Below are 23433 nucleotides of genomic sequence, written 5' to 3'. Positions count from 1 at the left end.
GCTGAGTCACTTTGCTGTGCAGTTTTAAATCAACTATGCTTCAATAAAGAAGCAAAGTGAAGAGAAGAAAAGCTATCTTCACAATGTGTTGGAAACACTTTTCAATAAGCTCTAACAATATGAACATTTTAAAACTCAGCTTCTCTTTCATTACACATATCTTTTATCTATTTTTACTCCTTGGATTCCTTTGGCTGTATCTAAAAATCTAGTGATTTTCAGAATCATATTTTTGACATCACAAATTCCAATTAACACCTATAATTTACCCTCTTAAAAGTTAAAGTACACAGTGGATTTTCACTGTTGAATTAAAGATAAGATTTATGTTCTAAAAAAGGACAAATGAAACATTCTTTGGGTGTGGTTTGTGACAGGAGATTAGGGTGGAACCCAGAATTATTTTGGAAATTATAGCTTGAGAAAATGTAAAAGGGTTTAAAATAGAGAAATTTATAAGGAAAAAAAGTGTTTGTTTTTTTTTCTTTCTCAAAGAATTGCTTGGGGGCTGTCTAGATTCAAAAGACAAAGGATTCCATTACTTTTAAGTATTGCAAGAAGCTCCCAGGCCATTCTTGGCAAAAGATAGAAGAGATATTGTAGAATTTCTTACGAGGAGAGCAAGTTATAGCAGGGAATGTTGAAACTAGGGCTGACAGATTTTAGTTAATTTTAAGAGGCATATGTAGGTATTGCCACATTCTTAGGTTTCTGAATGATGTCATCTTTCCAACAAATTTCTTCAATGATGCCTTAGCAAACAAGCATTTCTATTCTAATGATGTCTGAGTAAAATGTTGAATCACTCAAAGGATACAGATAGAGAGAAAAAAAAAATGCCATGTGGGAGGGGCAGAGCTTTATAAAACCAGTCATTGCCATGTCTGAACTCTAACAACGCTCAGAAGACCGTTTCCTGTCAGGCAGAGAAGAACCAGGTATTTCAGTCATTTCTTTGTCTCTATCTATGTAATAGGGTTTTATTTTGCATACTGGTATTATTAATATAATGAAAATTAAACTGTGGGATGTTTTCAGAGGATGAGTAAAAATTTCATGGTGTTTTCTTGTTTAGTTGCTTGTTTGAGAATATTTTGGTTCAAGATTTGAATTAAATTAAGTTAGACCTAATCTTAAATCTCAGAGACCAGCACATGCCTATGTAACATTCATCAAACCAAAATGTACATTCTAGTTGTGATGTCAGTTTTACCAAACAGCTCAGAATGTGTGTATCCTTTACTAGTTAGTGTTTGGCACTGAATTTAATGAAAATAGCCAGATCAATTAAAAAGGATTATTTTAGTAACTGAAAGTAATTTATAAATTGTGTATAAATATGAGAAAGACAAAAAGAGGACTCAGTTTTCATCTTAAACAACCAGAAATTAAGCAAAAAGCTGGGTGGTTCAATTCAATACCAGAATATACTTGTTGAATTTAGTTTGCTAATTGGTCAGTTTAGTGAAAGAGAAAGAAGAGCCCAGTTAGTTGCTGGATCGACTGAAGTAATAGTTCAATAAATAATTTAATATCCCATAAACAAATAACTTCATTATGAAAAGAATCAAGTGCAGAAAAGGTTTTTAATTTTGTGGGGGCAAAACTTGGTAATTTGGAATGGGAAATTTCCTTGAAGTATTGTTTTTTCTGTGTCATTAATTTTTCTGGTCAATTTCAAACAATTTACACTGTGTTGCTACAAAAAAATTCATCTAGAAATGCTACAGCACACTCAAATCTAACATTCGATGCCAGTGAGCAGGAGTGTGGCTATGGGTCTGAGCTCCTTGTCGCCTGTGCCAAGTTTCAGAGGCACATTAGTCAACTTGTGTTGCAGGAACTGACACAAACATCACAGAGACCAGCCCCACACGTGCTTTTCATCCGTTTGTTCCTCTAAAGATGATATTAAACGTTAGTTAGGAGTATGATATCTAGAAATTGTCAAAGTTGTGTAGCTCACTCTAGTGTTAAGAAATTCACAACAGGTGTTTCCTGTTCTGAGAGATTCTGATGTCACTCAGTGACTTCGATTTTACATGGTCTTAGGCAGACTCCCATTTAAATGCAAGGTGGACGTGTGGTAGAGTCAGAAGACACATACAAACACATTATATATATATGGAGAATCCCAGGGACAGAGGAGCCTGGTGGGCTGCCATCTAATGGGGTCGCACAGAGTCAGACACGACTGAAGCGACTTAGCAGCAGCAGCAGCAGCATATAAAATATATTCATAGATTTCTACAAATATAAACTCCTCAAACCTTATTTGAAAGGTCTGTAGGAACAGCACTAGAGCTGGGATCAGAAGCTAGTGTAGGCTTTGAAACTAGCTGTGCTATGGACGTCTTCATATTCTCATTGGTATAACTTGAATTACTAGCTTTATCAGACAAGTAATTATGCAAGTTAAATAAAACAGTGAGGCTGAAGGAATTTGGTAACTGTGATATAGACATAACACATTATTTTTTATGTTAAATGCAGTTAATTGCACCTATCTGAAAGATAAACTTTAAATGTTTTTAAAACAAGTAAATACATCTGGGGTGATTTACTTTTGTCCTTACTCATTTTATAAATTTTTTAAAAAAATAGTCACAGTCAACTGAAATTCTAATTTGGCATTAAAAGCCCTTACTGTTAGTTTGTCTTGACACTTAAATTTTGTTAGTGTCAAAGTGACTGACTATTCAGGTCATTATAAATAATTGGGTATAGGAGGGGCCTACATTAATTAATTAATTGGTCACACTGTGCAGACCGTGGGATCTTAGTTCACTGACCAGGGATTGAGCCCATGCCCTCAGCAATGAAAGTTCAGAGTCTTAGCCCCTGCACCACTAGGGAATTCCCAGGCTTAAGTTTATTTTTCTAGCTCTGATTCTTTATTTTTTCATACACAATAGAGAAATATTTATGCTATTAATTCTCTGTTTCTGAAATGTTTTTGAGATAATTTGCAAAAAAGGATCTACCCAGGAATAATTCATTATAAAGATGATTTTAAAATGTAGAAGGAAGAGGAAACAAATTTCTGTCACCCAGGTTAATCTGATCTCAGTGATGAAGCAAGCAAAAAAAGAAACTGACTTTTAAAAACCTTAATAAACCTTATAGAAGTATCAAAAACTGGCTTCCTTGCTCTTTTTATTTCCTCTTTCTAGCATTTCTCAAACCAGTAGCTGGGTGAAACTCTTACACATAGTAATTCACCATCAGCAAGTAAAGTGTAAGTGACATTGGACAGAGCAGGTTTCTGAAGCTTGAATCCCTGCACCATTACATACAAACTCTGTGACCTTTTATAAGTTACTTAACCTCTCTAGCGGAGAAGGCAATCACACCCACTCCAGTACTCTTGCCTGGAAAATCCCATGGATGGAGGAGCCTGGTAGGCTGCAGTCCATGGGGTCGCTGAGTCGGACACGACTGAGCGACTTCACTTTCACTTTTCACTTTCACGCATTGGAGAAGGAAATGGCAACCCACCCCAGTGTTCTTGCCTGGAGAATCCCAGGGACAGGGGAGCCTGGTGGGCTGCCGTCTACGGGGTCGCACAGAGTCAGACACGACTGAAGCGACTTAGCAGCAGCAGTAGCAGTAACCTCTCTAGGCATCAGGATGTAACCTCTATATACCTCACGCTGATCCTGTTGAATATCAAATATTAAAGGCGACAAGAAGACATGAGAGAGTTTCAGGGACAAATTTTATTGAATTTACTACTTTGTCTTGATAAAATACAATTGGGTGGTAACTCACGTGAGAAATTTTGATACAAATGCAATCACTTTCTTCACAAGAAATGTTCATGAACCGAATGTTCACATAAGACACCCATGGACTAGGGAGCCATGAGCCTGGAGACCCTGCTGAGGGAGTCCATGGCTATAGAGCGCCTCCTCCAGGGCCGCCCCCAGTGGCTCTGCAGCCACAGTCCCCAGAAGGCTTCCTGTGGAGTGATGAGTGTCAGCATTGCTTGGTATATTTATAGATTTTGGTAAGTGCAGGGTGTGTTTGAAGCCATTATGAAAACATAAGATACAATCTGTTGGCTAGAAACAGCAGGTACCCACCCACACCCAGGTGTGTCCAAGCATTTGGCTGCTTGTGAGTCTTAGGTCACGGAAATGTGTCTGTTATTTATCTTCAGATGGTGGATGATGTGTGTGTGTGAGCTCCATATATCCAGGACCACCCCTGCAGGGGGACCTGGTGTTGATTGCCCTGCTAGGGGTGTTGGGAGGAGGGGGCCTTTCCAGCACTCCCAGTAACAAACTGCTCAGCACAGGGGAGCTTTGGAAGAAAGGCTGTGGTGTGTGAGTCAGTGGAGGGGGCCTAGGAATGGGAGATAGGGCGATGTGAAACACCCACTCTTGAAAGGTGAGTCTAGGTCACTTTTAGAAAGGAGTTTGACCATCTCCACTGGGGCCAACAAGAGTATGTGTGCAGGCGGCATGCATTTGAATATCTGTGCATTTGCCTCTAGTGTGTACGATGGTGATGGTTTAGTCACTAAGTCGTGTCCATGGACTCTTGTGACTCTGTGGACTGTAGTCTACCAGGCTCCTCTGTCCATGAGATTTCCCAGGCAAGAACACTGGAGTGGGTTGCCATTTCCTTCTCCAGGGGATCTTCCCAACCTGGGCATTGAATCTGAGTTTTCTGCGTTGCAGATGGTCTCCTGCATTTCAGGTGGATTCTTTACTCACTGAGCCACCAGGGAAGGCCCCTGTGTGTGTATCTGTGTGTCTGTATGTGTGATGTGTGTTTGTAGGTACAACACTGAAGTTGAGAGTATGACCCTGGAGGTACCCACCAACCTGGCTTCAATTTCCAGTCCTGTTCCTTATAGTTGAGTGACATGGGTCACTTTTCTGATTCTCTCTGGGCAGTAGCTTTTTCCTTTGTAAGCACAAGAATAGCAGTGTCTTTCTCACAGGGCTTGTGTAAGGATTACCTGGTTAGTACAGGTAAAATGTTGAACACAGCATCTGTTGTACAGTTAAGAATTTAATCAGGGCTATTTATTGTTATTGCTGTTATTATCATTATTATGAGGTGGAGGGTCACCACACATCATAGGACTGTTCTCTGTATCTCAGGATCAGTTGTGTAATTTGCAGGATCCAGTGCAAAAGGGAAATGCAGGCAAGACCCCTTGTATAAAATCATTAAGGAACTGCCGTGTTGTGACAGCAGCGCATTGCACCGAGAGTGGAACCTTTTGTGGCTGCACAGGTCCCAGGGTCACAATGCTGCTGACCCTGTTCAGTGAAGGGAGAACAGAGAGGGAACCCCTGCCCTGTCAAGGGTACAGCCTGTACTATGCCGCTGACATCCTCAAAATGTTGAGTCATCTCGTAGAGCTGTTGCTTTTCCTCATTTTCCTTCCAGATTGAGACAATGGAAGAACTTAATGTGGCAAATACAATCTTTGCCCTCAATTTCTTCAAGCATCTTGCAAATACAAGCGCCAACACCCAGAATATCTTCTTCTGTCCCTGGAGCATCTCCTCCACCGTGGCCATGGTCTACCTGGGCGCCCGGGGCAATACTGCAGACCAGATAGCCCAAGTAAGTTTCTGTTTAAGTTCCCAATTGGGACTGAAGGATTCCTGAACTGAATTGAAGAACTGATCTGATTACATGCTTGTGGTATCTGGACTATAACAAAGTCAGCGGCTTGTGGAATCTTAGTTCCCCCACCAGGTATTGAATCCGTGTCCTCAGCAATCATCACAAACCATTACAGCATGTGTTACTTAGATTCAAATCTATAAAAGAGCCAAACCACAGAAACCCTCAATGGTTGATATAGCAGGAGGATTATCAGAGTTTCTTGTCCTACAATGTTAGAAATAGTTAATAGTGACCATATCTGACATCTGATAATGTTTATATTTTTCAAAGGATTTGTGTGCTTTACCTCTTATGGGTTTTAAAACAAGTGTCACTGACGTATGGGCAGTGGGACTAAAGCACCTTTCCCAGGGGTTCCTCTGGTTTCTGTCCTCTCATCTCAGGCTCCTTCCATTTATGTAAAGAATTCCTCTTAGTGGTTTTGAGAGTGCTATGAAGAGAAAAAAAAAAACTGTCCCAGAGCTCGGTCTCTGCACTCTAGGGGAGGCACAGAGAGCACCATGACTTCAGAGGGCCTCAGCCAACATTCTCCACCCCGTGAGCTCATGTCAACAAAATGGGGCTGACGGGATGGCCAATCCTCAATGTCAAGGTGGTCAGGAGTGGCACAGCACTGTGGGGGATTTCTGTCAGGGCCACTGGCCTCCTTCCTTGGTGAATGGACACCAAGTCAGTCAAGGGACCCTTTCATTAAGTCTGGGTCTATGGAAGTACGTTGAACTAGTTTGCCTATACACAGCAATCAACCTATGGGATGAATGCAGCGCTATTAAAATTCACATGATCCTTCATGTCAATGTAGGGCAAAAGCCACTACAATATTCTAAAGTAATTAGCCTTCAATTAAAATAAATTAATTAATTAAAAAAATTCACAGGATCCTGTCTTCCCTGGGTCCGAGACAAGACAAGGTAATTATACCATTAAAATTCTTTCCTAGTCCCATTTATATAGACATTAGCATTGAATGCTATGAGTACAAGCTCTGGTTTCCCACAAGCATCGAGGCTGCTGTCAGTCACACCAGAATGCCGCTGGCTACTGTTGAGTTTCTTGTAAGAATCACACCTGAGTGTGTGAATACAGATAGATGGATACAGTCTTCGAGGCACGGTGACCCATTTAAGATAGGACTTGTTCGGAGTGGCTCACACAGAGTGTTAGCCAATCTCACCGCAGGAGGAAAAAGGATGGGAGCTTCGCTCTCTGTGTTTGTGAGAGTTTAAACGTGAAGACTTACGACAAAGCCCCGTTGCTCAACTCCCTGATACCAGCCACATTTTGCAAAACTCCTTCCCCTTTATTTTCTTTGCCTTGAAAAAATAAATAAATAAAGGCAGTGAACTCCATTAAAAACTTTAGAAAACATCAAGGACTTCATTTTTTTTTTTTTATTTAGTTTTTGGCCATGCTATGAGGCATGTGGAATGTTAGTTCCCTGCCCAGGGCTCGAACCCATGCCCCCTGCATTGGAAGCATGGAGTCTTAACCAGTGGACTACCAGGGAAATCTTTTTAAATGTAAAGGAATCAGAACTTTTTTTTTTTTTTTTTTAAGACAAATGCCAAACAAAGTGCTCTAGGTGCTAAAAGTAAAAACCTTGACTTTGATACTAGAGGAAAAGTAACTTATTGGTCACTCGGGGTACAACAGTTTTTCTGTGTTTGGAAGGTATTTTCTCCACATGGGACAAGGATTTTATATACAGTAGTTTTCTTGTAACTCTGCTACATGGGGAGATTCTAAAATTCAAAGGCAAATTGGCTTAATTCTCTACCAAAAAAGAGGAGACACTCTTTGGTTTGGAGGTGAAAGCCTGGACTTTGGGGACAGACCCTGCCTGTCTTTGGTTGATGGCTATGCCACTTACTAGGTGTGTAAGTGGAGACATTTAATGCTCTGAGCCTCAGCTTTCTTATTTTTTTATTTTACTTTTTAAGAACAGCTTTGCTGATTTATAATTCACATTTCATAAATTTCACCCATTTAAAGTTTATAATTCAGTAGTTCTTAGTATATTCACAAGAATTGTGCAGCCATCACCACAATCTAACTTTGGAATATCTTCATCTCCCCTAAAAGAAACTCTGTATGGTCTATGCCTATACCTCCCTGAACCCTCCCAATCTTGGAAGCTAAACAGGGCTGGACCTGGTTAGTACTTGGATGGGAGACATTCTGTACCCATTAACTATATTAATCTGATCATATGTAATGTGGATTGCTAACCACATATTTTGTACATTAGTTGCAGACCTCTTAAACACCATTTGATAACTCAAAAGAGTCTAGTGGTAACTGTCTTATTTTAAAAATGTGAATGGAAATATGTATCTGGCAAGATGGGTATGAAAATTACAGTTAACTGGAGAGGTACATGGTAGAACTAATTGTTTTCTTAGCTGATACATACAATGCCCCATCCAGGCATCTGAATGTTTTAGGAATTTATCCACAGAAAACAAAATCCTATGAGGTAGGTGCTCTGATTACCATACTCACTTTACAGATGAGAAAATCAGGGCAGGAAGAGGCCACACACAGTTGGGAACAGGTGTAGCTGGTAAAGCTAGAACAGTTGTAGTGGAAAAAAGGGTAAACAGAATAAATATATACTCTCTTACAGAGCACAGACAATTTGAGATTTGCAGGAGTATTTTTACCCAGCTCTTATCTTTAGGATAAGGCCACAGACCGGCCCAGGGCAGGCTGCCTCTCTGGGCAGGGTACCTGCCCCAGCCTGGCTCAGGGTCATTTCACATGCCCCACACTTGCAAGGACTCTTGCCATGACTCAAAAGGGCTTCAGTGCTGCCCAGAGACCCTGACTTATGGGTCAACTTCCTTAAAAGGTAGGACAACCAGAGAAGCTCTTACACAAAATAGTCCATAGTCCCCCTTGCGTAGCGGCAGTCAGACCGCTTCTTTTCAGAGAGTATTAGGTAGGAACTTATAATATATGATCTGAAGAGCAGAGAAAGATCCCAGAAATCCTAACACCTCTCCTTCTAGCCTAGAAATTCACCATCTGCTGGACAAACTTGCATTCCTTCCCTTGTCAGAACCTCCTCCATCAACGCATTAACCAATAAGCTCCTCCCTGCCTGGGGCCCTATGGGGCTGGGACCCAAGAGATGCTTGAGGTGGGGGTGGGTGGGTGGTAGCAGGGCCAAGCTGAGGGGTCTACGATATTGGAGAGGGGACCTGAACACCTTCCAGGGCAAATCTTTACCTGCCAGCTTCACTGTTAGCTGGATCTGCCACTTAGAATGTAAAGAAATTCACATTGGGACTTCCTGGTGATCCAGGGGCTAAGACTCTGTGCTCCCAATGCAAGAGGGCTTGGGTTTGATCCCTGGTCGGGGAACATGTGGAAACTAAAGATCCTGCATGCCTCAGCTAAAGATGCTGCCTGCCTCAACGGGGGCAGCTAAATAAATCCATAAATGAAAATGTTTTTAAAAAGAAATTCATATTGTCTTCTGACTCCTGCCATCTGCCCCCAACATGGACAGAAGTGGGGGATTTCTTCATGTGTAAATAACATTTGTGGAAATGTTTTAGATGACCCCTGGTAATACTGAGCAACTTGTTTTTGTGCTTAAGATAGCTGTGGCTGCTAATTTTTGACAGATTAGAAGGGTATAAAGGGCTCCCCTTGTAGCTAAGTCAGTAAAGAATTTGCCTGAAATGCAGGAGACCCTGGTTCGATCCCTGGGTTGGAAAGATCCTCTGAAGAAGGAAATGGCAACCCACTCCAGTATTCTTGCCTGGAGAATCCCATGGACAAAGGAGCCTGGAAGGCTACACTCCATGGGGTTGCAAGAGTCGGACACGACTTAGCGTCTAAACCATCACAGAAGGGTATATCATGTAAGGCCACTGAATAGAGAGAATAAAGGTCAGGAGTTAACCTTGCTACTTCTTTCAAGGCAATTTATGAGTTGAGTGATAATTTAATTAAAATGTTATAAATCATCTCATAATAAAGAAAAATATTGTCAAAATAGCCAGTATTTGAATTAGTATAAAATAACTCATGCTAATTCCTATGAAGGGAATCTCACTGACTTGTTGCCCAGATACAAAGGCAGGGAACTAGACGTAGGACCACCAAGAGGTACCTGACAGCCATTGATTTAAAAGCTAAATAATGCAGCAGAAAAATGTACCCAGTTTTCTCGAATTCCAATTGTAGGTGCTTCAGTTTAACCAAGTTGGAGTCCACAAAGGCACCCCAGTGACCCCACAGAGCCTCACCAGTTGTGATTTCACGCAGCAGATCCAGAGGGACACCTTTCCTGATGCTATTTTGCAGGTATCTGACTCATCTGTTCCTAGTTCTTTTGTATTTTGCTTCCAGAAACTTGTTATAAAGTCACAATATTTATGAAGAAACCTAGTACAATGTCCACCTTTTACAGTAGAAAACTAAGACTCACAGTCCTTGAGTGAATATCTTACGGTCACTCTGATAAGGAAGGGCAGAGCTGGGGTAGAATCCAGGTTTTATGACTTCCAGGTCAAGACTGTTTCTAAATTCTGTCACATCACTCTGCCATTAGTTGGGTATGTATAATGTATTCTAAAGCCATTGTAGAGACTCCTAGAATATACGTGTGAATGCAGATTTCCAGAGTCAAGGGTGACAACTAATTGAATAATGGAGACGGCCAGGCTTGTTGACTTCAGGAGACGTCTCTGACCTTCACATATCCTTTATCTCCTCTCTATCTATCCAGGGCTTCCCCAATGGCTTAGTGGTAAAGAATCCGCCTGCAGTGCCGGAGACACAGGACATGTGGGTTCAGTCCCTGGGTGGGAAGATCCCCTGGAGCAGGAAATGGCAATCCACTGCAGTCTTCTTGCTAGAAAAATCCCATAGTCAGAGGAGCCTGGTGGGATACAGTCCAAAGAGTCTCGAAGAGCTGCATACAACCAAGCAACTGAGCATGAGCACACATCTATCTATCTATTGTCATCATTATGATCATCATCTACTATCTATCAGTATCTATCTCCCTATCTGCCAATCTATCATCATCATAATTAGCAACTGAACAGTAACAATCTATCTACCTATTTATCGTCATTATCATGATCATCATCTACTATCTATCTATCATCCATTCATCTAGTCTATCTCAGATTAATAATATCTTTTCCCAGTAATTCACTTCCGTAAACACCAGCCATCCAGCTACATTATAAGAGGCTGGTATAGGTGGGCTTCTGTTGGTAAACAATTTCCACTATCACACCCCTGAGTTAGGTCATGGGGAGATACCTCTCACAGGTTCCTTCCTGGGAACGCTGATGCTCCACCTGCCTGTCACCCAGGGAATTACAGACTCAGGATAGAGAGAGGGCCTCTTCAATATGGCGATTCTGCCAGGTCTGGGTGGACAGCAGGTGGTCCATCTTCAGGGCTCTGACCTTGGCTTCACCCAGCTGTTTCTGTGACTAAGCCCTGTGTCTGTCATCATGCTTGCAAACTTCAGGTTGAGGATTGGAATTCCCCTCAATTTTATGTTTTCTAAACTCCAGATTTTCCATTCCACAGACTACCCCTTAATTATGCCATGGGACTTGTTGAAGTTAAATAAATATTTAAAGAACATTTCTAAGGTGACATTTTAATATAATAAAAATTGCTTAGTGACTTTATAGTTTAGCTAAAGTATCGAAGGAACCTGACTTTTTCTAGGATCTCAGTTCTGTCACAGTTAAATCCAATCCATAGGCAGAGCAAAATCTGAAACAAGTAAAAACTTATCTGATAAATTTTAATGTACTACATCTATACCAACAGTATTTCCTCAGAGTTACCTTCAAAGTGACAGAAAAAAGTATATTTTAATACAGCATTTTATTGATATCCTAGAAAAAAATACTATTGCTTCAGAAATATCTTGTTTAGGAGTCCTGAGTTATATAAAATGAATCCCTCCTTTCCTTTTAAGGCACAAGCTGCGGGGAAAATCCATTCATCCTTCCGTTCTCTCAGCAATGCCATCAACGCGTCCACGGGGGAGTATTTATTGGAAAGTGCCAATATGCTGTTTGGAGAGAAGTCTGCAAGATTCAAGGAAGTGAGTGAAACCTGCGATTTAAATGTCAGGGCCCCAAACTTGCAATGAGGTCACTTTCAAAGCTGTTTTCTCTGATTCATTCCCAGTGGGTCAGAATTCCACTCGGGCTCGCTAAGGCTCTGCGAGTCCATGGGACAAGATCCAACGCAGTTATGCTTACGCTCCCTCCGTGGGTGCTTCCTCTTTCTACTGTAAAAACCCTACGTGTAAAATCACAAGTCAGGAGGCGGACACAGCTATTCCCAGAACCGCTAACCCCACGCCCAACCTCTCCTTCTGTACTCTGTTCATAATGCACAGTAGGCAGGAGAACAAGTGCAGTAGGGACTGGATTGGGGTGGGGGGGCGGTCAAAAGAGCGCATAATCAGCGCCCCAGCCACCCCGCTACCCATTCTTCAGGCTCCCCAATCTTGACAGGAAACCTGTAATTTACAATTACACCATTGCTTGTGGGGTATCCAGGAGAAGGGCATGGCAACCCATTCTAGTATTCCTGCCTGGAGAAGTCCATGAACAGACGGAGCCTGGTGGTCCACAGTCCATGGAGTCACAGAGTCCGAGGCGACTGAGCAAGTAACACTTTCACTTGCTGGGTGTATAGTCTATGTAACCTTTGTCATTATTGTTTTCACTTTAAAGGAATACATGCAACTCTCCAAGAAATATTACTCTACAGAACCCCAGGCGGTGGACTTCCTAGAACGTGCAGAAGACACCAGAAAAAAGATTAATTCCTGGGTCAAGACCCAAACTAAAGGTAAACCCAAGGAAATAGTTTCTGCTCTTCTTTCCAGATAGAAAACTCTGATTTTTTTTTTTTTTTTTAAGTCCTTAAACTTAACTCTTAATCCCAACCTTAGTTATTTTGGCTAATGTAACTTGATACCTGTGGAGCTTAGTGGTGTTTTAAGTGAGAAAAAAAAATAACGGAGGCATCCTAATAGAAGATATATATTCAGAATTTCAATAATCTGGTTTTGGATTATTACCTTAGAATAGAATGTAAGAAGAGGCAGATCTTTTCTAACATAGGAAATATCAGTACTGAAATAATTGTGACTTTATGTTCACTATGAACAAACGTAAAGAACAAAGGCACAGTTGTCAACTGAGTAATTGGTGTGAGAATATCAGCAATGGAAAAAGGAGAGACCATAAAATCTTAACTCTTTCTTCTATTGCACCATTCAGAGTCAGTATGTTGTCAATTTCTTTCAGTCCCTGCTTCATCTGTCATTGATCATCTAAGCTATTTCTACCTTGGTTACACATGTCCTTGGTTCTTAACTGACTCATCTAAGATGCCACTATCGGTTAGTGGTACATCTGGGGTTCCCGCTTCTTCTGAGCTTTAGTCTAATTCTGGAATTCTTCAATTTAATGCTCAAAGAGTTTGATATCTTAATGCATAAAACATATTTTCACTTATCTCCCATGTTTATTTATTTACTTTTAAATACATTTTTATTTGGCTGTGTTGGGTCGCAGTTGTGGCATGTGAAATCTAGTTCCCTCAACCAGGGATTGAATCTGGGCCCTTGGCATTGGGAGCATGGAATATTAGCCACTGGACTACTAGGGAAATCCCTACATCCTATGTTTAAAACATTATTTCAAGTCATAGTATGCTATCCTGCTTTCTTAGCTACCATAATAGAAAAAAACACTTGTATTAAGTTCTGTAGAATTGAAAAAAGTATTATTTCTCTAAAAATAGTTGACCTACTTCAGTTCTTCATTTCTAGATTTTTAAATTACTGCTTTAAAAGACTGAAACACCACTGACAAAAAGAAAGCAGAGAAAGTGAAGATTTAACAGAAATGAAAGTCAAAGCAGATTGCAAAATTAAAGAGACACATGAAAGCTTTGCTTTTTTGAGAACAGCAAGAATTTCTCTTCTTTCTAAGCATTTGTGGTGAATGGCTATAAATCAATGAGTGGAATTGCAAAAATGCCAAATAGTCATTTGGAATGATTTTTATAATAATTTGAGAAAATATTTCTTTTTTCCTTGTTATGATCAAATACTATGTGTCACAAAGTTAAATAAAGTCCCAGCAGATTTCCAAGTGAAGTGAAGTGAAGTCGCTCAGTCATGTTCAACTTTTTGTGACCCCATGGACTGTAGCCCACCAGGCTCCTTCATCCATGGAATTTTCTAAGCAAGAGTACTGACCTTTTCACTTGAGTCTCATATCTGTCAGTAGAAATGGAAGATGGTGGAATTCTGACCGGTTCTCAAGCATTGTGACCTTGGAAAGGTTACTAATATCTCACTATAGTGTCCATTTGCATTGTTGTTCTGTTGCTAAGTCTTGTCCGACTCTGACACCCCATGAATTGCAGGATGCCAGGCTTCCCTGTCCTTCACTATCTCCTGTAGTTTGCTCAAACTGATGTCCATTGAGCCAGTGATGCCATCTTACCATCTTATCCTCTGTTGCCACCTTCTCCTCTTGCTGTCAGTCTTTCCAGCATCAGCGTCTTTCCGAATGAGTCAACTCTTCCCATCAGGTGGCCAAAGTATTGGAGCTTCAGTTTCAGTATCAGTCCTTCCAATGAAGGGTTGATTTCCTTCTTGTGTAAAATGACACCAATAATACTTCCCTTACTAGAGTGGTTGTGAGGTTAAATAAAATAATGTGGTTGAAATACTACAGAGCAGGTATTCACTATAAATGGGCTGTTTCTTAAATTAACTTAAAAAAAATCACACTCAGATATTATTATTTCTGGGAACTTTTTTGGGCTCAATCATTCACTCCCTTCTCTGTGTTGTCACAGTTCTCTGCATTATTCAGCTCTCTTACAGAACTAATTGCACTTTTTTTCCTAAATGATTTAGAATGTCGCTCCAGTATTCTAAGCCTCCCCAGGACAATTCTTCCTTTATTACTTAATGGAATCTGTGCTGTTCCTTATGTAGGTCTATCACAACTTCCAAAACATTGTTTTTGGGTGAATCAGTAGATCCATGGGCTGTCAAGACCAGATCTAGAAGAAGCCCTAGTGACTTACTGGGGAAATGCATTATTATATTCCTTGTTAGTGTTAGTCACTAAATTGTGTCCATCTCTTTGCGATCCCATGGACTGCAGCCCACCAGGCTCCTCTGCCCATAAAATTCTCCAGGCAAGAATACTGGAGTGGGTTGCCATTCTCTTCTCCAGGGGATCTTCACCACCCAGGAACCGAACTTGGGTCTCCTGTATTGCTGGCATATTCTTTACCATCTGAGCCACCAGGGAAGCCCATTATATTCCTTGAGTCCCTTTTTCACTCCCATCTGAATGAACTAACTTCATATAACTACAAAACTTTGAGAAAACAGTATAAAAGGAATTTAAAATTTTCTGGGACTTTTCTGGTGGTCCAGGGGTTAAGACTCTGCACTCTCAAAGCAAGGGATGCAGGTTCAATTCATGGTCAGGGAAATAAAATCCTGTATGCAGCACAGTGTGGCCAAAGGAAATAAATTTAAAAAAGAAACTTTAAAAAAATATTCCAAGTCTGATAGTAATTCTAAATCATAATTATATTACTTCTTTATTTTCTCTTGAAGTTTGGAAACCTGAAAAATTTGGTCTGGGTTTTACTTATGATTTAAATAAATTAAGAGAAAAATTTGAAAGTGACTATCAGCATCTCTTCAGAGTATGATAAATGTGGATGCTGAGCTTGATGGTGACTCAAAAGACTCAAGAAATCATAATGACTTTATAATTGTTAATCATAAAACCTAAACATATATCATATTTTCTGTAGGCAAAATCCCAAACTTGCTACCTGAAGGTTCTGTTGATGTAGACACCAAGATGGTCCTGGTGAATGCTGTCTACTTCAAAGGAAGGTGGAAGACTCCATTTCAGAAGAAATTAAAAGGACTTTATCCTTTCCGTGTGAACTCGGTATGAAACAATAACAACAAATTGAATTTTCTTAACATAGAGTTTAGGGCCTTTGACAAAATAGAGAAAGAATAATTAGGGACCACTCATTGATACCCATGCATGATTTGCTATTAATAGTTATATGTTATGCGCACTGGATAGTTTATTGACTCTTTTAGTTTACTGAATAGCACTCAGTAATTTTCTGAGAGGCCTTATGAGTAGTGGTGAAGACCATGGGCTTTATAATTACACAATTCTGGACTCACATTTAGGCTCTACCGCTGACCAGCTATGATGTTACTTCTGGTTCATGCATTCCATTTTTTGATTTGTGAAACTAGTATGATAATTTCCAACCTAAAAGGTTGTTATAAAGATTCAATGAGATTTTGCAGAGTTCTTGACCCCTAGTAAGTACTGAACAAATGTTTTAGTATTATTATAACTGTCCGTCTTATTACTAATGGGTACTATCTTGAAAATAACGAAATAGATCAGAATCACTGTGAGAATATGCAAATAATAAATTTTATTTTTTAAATATATTTTGTCATTTCTAAACAAATTTCAAAACAAATTTATAATTTTTGAAAAACATATTTCTATAGCATGAAAGCATAACCCATTCTCTTTTATGTCTGATTGTAAATCTTTTGACATCTTACTATCAACTTTCATATTTTACTTTTTAATTACTTTAGACTCAGCGCAAATCAGTAGAGATGATGTTCCTGAATGAAAAGCTAAACATTGGATACATAGCAGATCTGAAGGTCCAGATTCTAGAACTCCCATATGCTGGCGATGTCAGTATGTTCCTGCTGCTCCCAGATGGAATTGCTGAATCCTCTACGGGCTTGGAGATGGTAAGAATTCCAACTTCCATTGTTTTAAACTGCTGGGGCTAAACTCACCCTTGCACACGTCTGCTGTTGTTGTTGCTATTTAGTCCCTAAGTCAGGCCCAACACTTTGAGACCCCCTGGACTGTAGCCCACCATGCTCCTCTGTCCATGGGGTTTCCCAGGCAAGATTACTGAAGTCGGTTGCCATTTCCTTCTCCAGGGGATCTTCCCCATTCAATAATCAAACCCACGTCCCCTGCATTGGCAGGTGGATTCGTTATCACTGAGCCATCTGGGAAACCCTTGAATATACCTACCCCTGAGGAAATGGTGTGCAGTTTGAATTCGTGAACTGGTTTGAGAGGAACTGTGCCAGATTTCCCATTGTCATTCATAAGTCTTAAACACATGTCATACATGCTATCTTCTTGCAAAATTTTTACCAAACTATTAAATTTTAATATCACCTACAATATCGTGAAGTCATTGGTTGTCAACATTAGAGGTTGTTGTCCTTCTCTGCTAAGCATTCATTGTTTTTTTTATGTTTTGGATTCATAGCTAGAAAGTGAAATCACCTATGACAAACTCAACAAGTGGCTCAGCAAAGACACCATGGCAGAGGATGACGTGGTGGTGTACATCCCCGAGTTCAAATTAGAAGAGCATTATGAACTCAAGACCATTCTCACAAGCATGGGCATGGGTGATGCCTTCAGCCAGGGCCGAGCCAATTTCTCAGGCATGTCGGGAAAGAATGACCTGTTTCTGTCTGAAGTATTCCATCAGGCTTCGGTGGAAGTGAACGAGGAGGGCACTGAGGCTGCTGCCGGCACTGGGGCCATCATGACAGGGAGAACAGGCCATGGAGGCCCGCAGTTTGTGGCAGACCATCCTTTCCTCTTCTTTATCATGCACAAGATAACCAAGAGCATCCTCTTTTGGGGCAGATTTGCCTCACCCTAAATTGAAAGTTTCTATTTCTGCACAGGAATTTGTAAAATGAGTGTAAGCCTCAGGATTTCTCCAAGTGCCAAAACTTCTCTGCATGTTTCTGTTTTTCTGAAATACTTTTATTACACACTAACTAGAAACACAGACATAGCGTGACATCTGTGAATCATAACATTACCCCCCTATTAATCATTTGGCCTTCTAAAATGGGATGATATCTCATTTAGTTCTTTCTTACTCTCGGTTTATTTTATAGCATTAACTTTTACTGTATTATTTATTATTTTATATACTGTTTTTTTTTTATTATGGTCGCTGTCTAGTATAGGTGATACATTTACAGAAGCCAGGTATCACTTATTTTTCTTTCTAAGGAAAAATATGTATTTGTGGGCTTCCCTGGTGGCTCAGAGGATGGAGAATCCACCTGCAATGCAGGATACCTGAGTTCGATCCCTGGGTCAGGTAGATCCCCTGGAGAAGGAAATGGCTACCCACTTCAGTGTTCTTGCCTGGAGAATTCCATTGACAGAGGAGCCTAGCAGGCTACAGTCCATGGGGTTACAATAAGTCAAACATGACTTAGTCACTAAGCATGCATGCATATGTATTTGTTCTTATAATGAAGGATAAGTAGGCGGCCTTCCATGACCTTTTGTAATAGAAGCCTAGAAGAAAGCATTGAACAACAGGGAAATACATATTGTGTGCATTTCTAAACAAATGTCTAGCATTATGTATCACATACATGTGGCTGTAACTTATGTAAGGTTGCAAAAATATAGAAATAAACCTATTTTCACAAACCATTTGCTTGTTTACATTCTACTAGGTCTTTAGGTTATAAGACCTGCTTATCTTGTTTCTCAGAAATCAGGCATCACAGGTCATTTGCGAGACCCAAGCAAATAGAATAAAGGAGCCAAGGGAATAACCAACTGCTTTGCAAGGGGCCCCAGTGTTGGGGGTGGGGAGGAGTTGGGTGAAAGATTGATTAGAACTGCCTTCTCACAGCAGAAAAACGTCTAGAAATTCAAAATGATAGTTTGGGTCAGAGTCCTTTGGGGACCCCTGTATTCAAATCAGAACATCAGGAATAAACACTGAGTCTAGTGGTTGCAGACATAGCATCAAGGTCATAATCACTGAGTGAGTTGACAGAGAGTTCAGAGGGGTAGAGATGAGCTGGGCACAAGGGTGGAAAACACCCTTGTTTTCTTATTTTAAGTGTGTTGCTTCAAATAGCAATGAACACTTTTGAGCGGATCAGCAGCAGAGAAGAACATAATTTAAGTCTTGAGAACTAAAGAAGATCTGAGGATTAGGGAGTTTGACCTGGCTGCAGAAGTGTGGCTGGATCCTGAAAAGGCATTCCAGGCGTTGACCTCTTTATGATGAAAGCCATGGATGGGTGACCCACTGGAGCATGGTGGCTAAAGAGGTAGCCTCATGACTTTGACTTCAGTTCAGTTCAATTCAGTCGCTCAGTCGTGTCCGACTCTTTGCGACCCCATGAATCGCAGCACGCCAGGCCTCCCTGTCCATCACCAACTCCCAGAGTTCACTCAGACTCACGTCCATCAAGTCAGTGATGCCATCCAGCCATCTCATCCTCTATCGTCCCCTTCTCCTCCTGCCCCCAATCCCTCCCAGCATCAGAGTCTTTTCCAATGAGTCAGCTCTTCGCATGAGGTGGCCAAAGTACTGGAGTTTTAGCTTCAGCATCATTCCCTCCAAAGAAATCCCAGGTCTGATCTCCTTTAGAATGGACTGGTTGGATCTCCTTGCACTCCAAGGGACTCTCAAGAGTCTTCTCCAACACCACAGCTCAAAAGCATCAATTCTTCAGCGCTCAGCCTTCTTCACAGTCCAACTCTCACATCCATACATGACCACAGGAAAAACCACAGCCTTGACTAGATGGACCTTTGTTGGCAAAGTAATGTCTCTGCTTTTGAATATGCTATCTAGGTTGGTCATAACTTTCCTTCCAAGGAGTAAGCATCTTTTAATTTCATGGCTGCAGTCACCATCTGCAGTCATTTTGGAGCCCAAAAAAATGAAGTCTGACACTGTTTCCACTGTTTCCCCATCTATTTCCCATGAAGTGATGGGACCAGATGCCATGATCTTCGTTTTCTGAATGTTGAGCTTTAAGCCAACTTTTTCACTCTCCACTTTCACTTTCATTAAGAGGCTTTTTAGTTCCTCTTCACTTTCTGCCATAAGGGTAGTGTCATCTGCATATCTGAGGTTATTGATATTTCTCCCGGCAATCTTGATTCCAGTTTGTATTTCTTCCAGCCCAGCATTTCTCATGATGTACTCTGCATACAAGTTAAATAAGCAGGTGACAATATACAACCTTGACGTACTCCTTTTCCTATTTGGAACCAGTCTGTTGTTCCATGTCCAGTTCTAACTGTTGCTTCCTGACCTGAATATAGGCTCCTCTGGAGGCAGGTCAGGTGGTCTGGTATTACCATCTCTTTCAGAATTTTCCACAGTTTATTGTGATCCACACAGTCAAAGGCTTTGGCATAGTCAATAAAGCAGAAGTAGATGTTTTTCTGGAACTCTCTTGCTTTTTCCATGATCCAGCGGATGTTGGCAATTTGATCTCTGGTTCCTCTGCCTTTTCTAAAACCAGCTTGAACATCAGGAAGTTCATGGTTCATGTATTGCTGAAGCCTGGCTTGGAGAATTTTGAGCATGACTTTACTAGCATGTGAGATGAGTGCAACTGAGCGGTAGTTTGAGCATTCTTTGGCATTGCCTTTCTTTGGGATTGGAATGAAAACTGACCTCTTCCCGACTTAGTGAAGTGAAGTCGCTCAGTCATGTCGGACTCTTTGCGACCCCATGGGCAGTAGCCTGGTACCAGGCTTCTGCATCCATGGGATTTTCTAGGCAAGTGTACTGGAGTGGGTTGCCATTTCCTTCTCCAGGGAATCTTCCCGACACAGGGATCAAACTCAGGTCTCCAGGATTGTAGACAGATGCTTTACCATCTGAGCCACTTAAGTGCACCCAAATCCCAGTTCAAATACTTATGAGTCCTCTTAATTATAAGCTGGGAATGATGCTTCTTCATGCTTCAGTTTTCTTACATTGTAAACTAGGGAAAACAGTGTTTTTCTCATAAGGTTGCTCTGATGGTGGAATGAATTCATATCTAACAAGAAATTAAACAAATGCTTAGCATATAAATACTAGTGATTACAGTTATTTTCTTAGTTGGAAATAAAACTCACTGACAGCTGATCAAGCATAGCATCCCAGAAAATTATTTAGTTAATTTTTTAAGGCTTGAATTATGTTTTATTACCTCAAAATCAGATATTCTTAAAAATTATAGGTTCTTCCTTTTATTCTCCTACTTACTTTTAGATTCATTTAAAAAATGTATTTTATCAATTCATTCAGCAAGGTAATAAATAGTAACTTTCTGAATCATTGTGAGGTTCTGAGTCTTAAGATATATATCACCTTCATCACTGAATTAGAGGATGAGCACAGAATTATAGGTTCAAAGTATTCTTCACACTTTGCTGTTGTTCACTTGCTATGTTGTGATCAGTTGTGTCTGACTCTTTGCTACTCCATGGACTACAGCATGCCAGGCTTCCCTGTCCTTCACCATCTCCCTGACTTTGCTCAAACTCATGTCCATCCAGTAGGTGATGCCATCCAACCATCTTATTCTCTGTTCCCCTCTTCTTCTGCCTTCACTCTTTCCCAGCATCAGGGTCTTTTCCAATGAGTCATCTCTTCTCATCAGGTGGCCAAAGGATTGGAGCTTCAGCTTCAGCATCAGTCCTTCCAATGAATATTCAGGGTTGATTTCCCTTACAATCGATTGGCTTAATCTCCTTGCAGTCCAAGGGAATCTCAAGAGTCTTCTCCAGCATCACAATTCAAAAGCATCAGTTCTTCAGCGCTCAACCTTCTTTATGGTCCAACTCTCACATCTGTACTTGACTACTGGAAAAACCATAGCTTTGACTGTAGGGACCTTTGTGGACAAAGTGATGTCTCTGGAGTTTTGCTTCTTGTAGTATTAATAATTTTACTTTTGCTTTTGATGCTGTTCTTAATATTTCATCACATTATGAGTCCTTTAAAATGGTTTTCAAAATTTAGTTTATTCATCAGGAGATGTTTTCCATTTGGAAACCTGCATCTTGGTTTAGTTCTGGGAAACTCTCAGACACCACTATGGCCTGAATATTTGTTACCCTTACTCCAACACAGCTGTTGAAACCCTAATCCCTGATGTAATGTTGTTTTTAGGGGGGCCCTTTGGAAGATAATTGGGATTAGAATTGGTCATGAGGGTGTTCCCCAGAATGTAATTAGTGTTCTTATGTAACTGGGAAGGGTTAATTTGGAATTCACAATGAATCTGCTTTTTGATTTTTAACCCTTATATTGTCGATTTTGTTATTATAGGCATACATAATGGTCTGCCTCAGGGAGATAACCTGACTCTGCCCACCTGTGGAGGACTGTGATATTCTTAGATTCATCGTGTCACCTTAACTTCTTTGTGTGGCAAATGGCGGGGACCTCCCTTGTCTGCTGCTTACTCGTGGGGCCCAGATATTCACGTTTTGGGAGGCGGGCATCACAGGTAGATGTGGCATCTTTGATTTCTGATGACAGGAGATATTCCATTTCACACCACCCATGAAATCACAATTGATGCTTTTGAGCTGTGGTGTTGGAGAAGACTCTTGAGATTCCCTGTGAGCCAGGAAGTGAGCCCTGACCAAGTGCCCAATCATGTTGGCACCCTCATCTCAGACCTGCAGTGTCCAGAACTGTGAAAAATGGATGTTCTCCAGGCACCCAGTCAGTGGTCTTGTTACCTGACCTATGGTTGAATAAAGCAGCCATTATCCACAAAATTGTCTGGGCTCCACCCTATTTCCTTTCTTCTTCTGGATTCCCATTTAAATAATACTAATGTACCTAGAGTTCTTTTTTTTTTTATCTAACAGATTTTGAATATTTAATACGTTCCTTGCAATCTTAACATCAAATATTGCAAAAACAAAACAAAAGCTAGAGCAAAACTCTCCCTTTACACCTGTTCTCCATTCATCTAGCTCCTATTCCTTCATGCTCAGTAGGAATATTGGTACATATTGCTAAACATGCACCAGGCAGGCCACAACTACCAACAAATAAACAAATGAGCAAAATTCTGCTGATATTATATTGTTGACTTAGGATAGCATTACCTCTTTCCTTGCCCCCTCCAAACAGTCATCAAAACAATGCAAAACCAAAATTTTATCAGTAGAGCTAGTATGTGTGTGCTGGGCTCAGTCACTTCAGTCTTCTCAGACTCTTGGCAACCCCGTGGACTGTAGCCTGCCAGGCTCCTCTATCCATGGGATTCTCCAGGAAAGAATACTGAAGTGGGTTGCCATGATCTCCTCCAGGGGATCTTTTTTGGCCCAGGGATCAAACCTGCATCTCTTATGTCTCCTGAATTGGCAGACGGTTCTTTACCGCTGGCGCCACCTGGGAAGCCCATAGCTAGTGTTGAGACCGGCTCGACAAGCAGGGTTTCCAAAGTGCAATACAGCAAAAGAATCAGAAATGAGACACACGAATTTAGAGAAAAGCGATGATCAGGGGATCAACACCGCTCCAAGGCAAAGGTGCCGAAACTGAGTCCAAGCCAGCTTTGTTATACTTTCAGCCGTGAATGAAAGAATATGTGAGGAGTTAAGCTAATAACTTACGTGGCCTTCATGGCCAAAAAACAAAATGATCATTAACCACTGAGTAATTGGGAAACAGTAATTAATAACAAATCAGTAACTAAGACTAATATTCTTATCTATTTTTCCACCAGAAATTTAAAACATGTGACTCTGAGACGCCAGTTGAGAAACAGTCTGGGGTCGGTTTTCTGACTCCAGGATCATATCTTGTTTTCAAGATTATGAACTGTTCCCTCTAAACTTATTCCAAGAGTCTCGT

At 40.7% G+C, this 23433-nt stretch overlaps 1 protein-coding gene across 1 annotated transcript; it reads left to right on the top strand.

Annotated features, from left to right (window-relative positions):
* Positions 1-899: 899 nt before the first annotated feature.
* Positions 900-18245, top strand: LOC281376 (serpin family B member 2-like). The gene is made up of 8 exons (NM_001192079.1): positions 900-938; positions 5407-5586; positions 9850-9969; positions 11615-11743; positions 12384-12501; positions 15511-15653; positions 16340-16504; positions 17044-18245. The coding sequence occupies exons 2-8, from the start codon at positions 5416-5418 to the stop codon at positions 17446-17448; spliced, it is 1251 nt and encodes a 416-aa protein (NP_001179008.1). The 5' UTR covers positions 900-938; positions 5407-5415; the 3' UTR covers positions 17449-18245.
* The last annotated feature ends 5188 nt before the right edge of the window (positions 18246-23433 follow it).

Source organism: Bos taurus, chromosome 24 (assembly GCF_002263795.3).
Source record: "Bos taurus isolate L1 Dominette 01449 registration number 42190680 breed Hereford chromosome 24, ARS-UCD2.0, whole genome shotgun sequence".
Lineage (NCBI taxonomy): Eukaryota > Metazoa > Chordata > Mammalia > Artiodactyla > Bovidae > Bos > Bos taurus.
Note: the sequence above shows the minus strand (reverse complement) of the source record. Positions and strands in the feature narration are given on the sequence as shown.

Bases quoted from the DNA above. Each gene is read 5' to 3' on its own strand.
- LOC281376 (NM_001192079.1), top strand. From the start codon at position 5,416: ATGGAAGAACTTAATGTGGCAAATACAATCTTTGCCCTCAATTTCTTC. The intron at 12,502-15,510 runs GTAAACCCAAGG...TATTTTCTGTAG, and splicing joins GGTCAAGACCCAAACTAAAG to GCAAAATCCCAAACTTGCTA. The intron at 16,505-17,043 runs GTAAGAATTCCA...TTGGATTCATAG, and splicing joins CCTCTACGGGCTTGGAGATG to CTAGAAAGTGAAATCACCTA.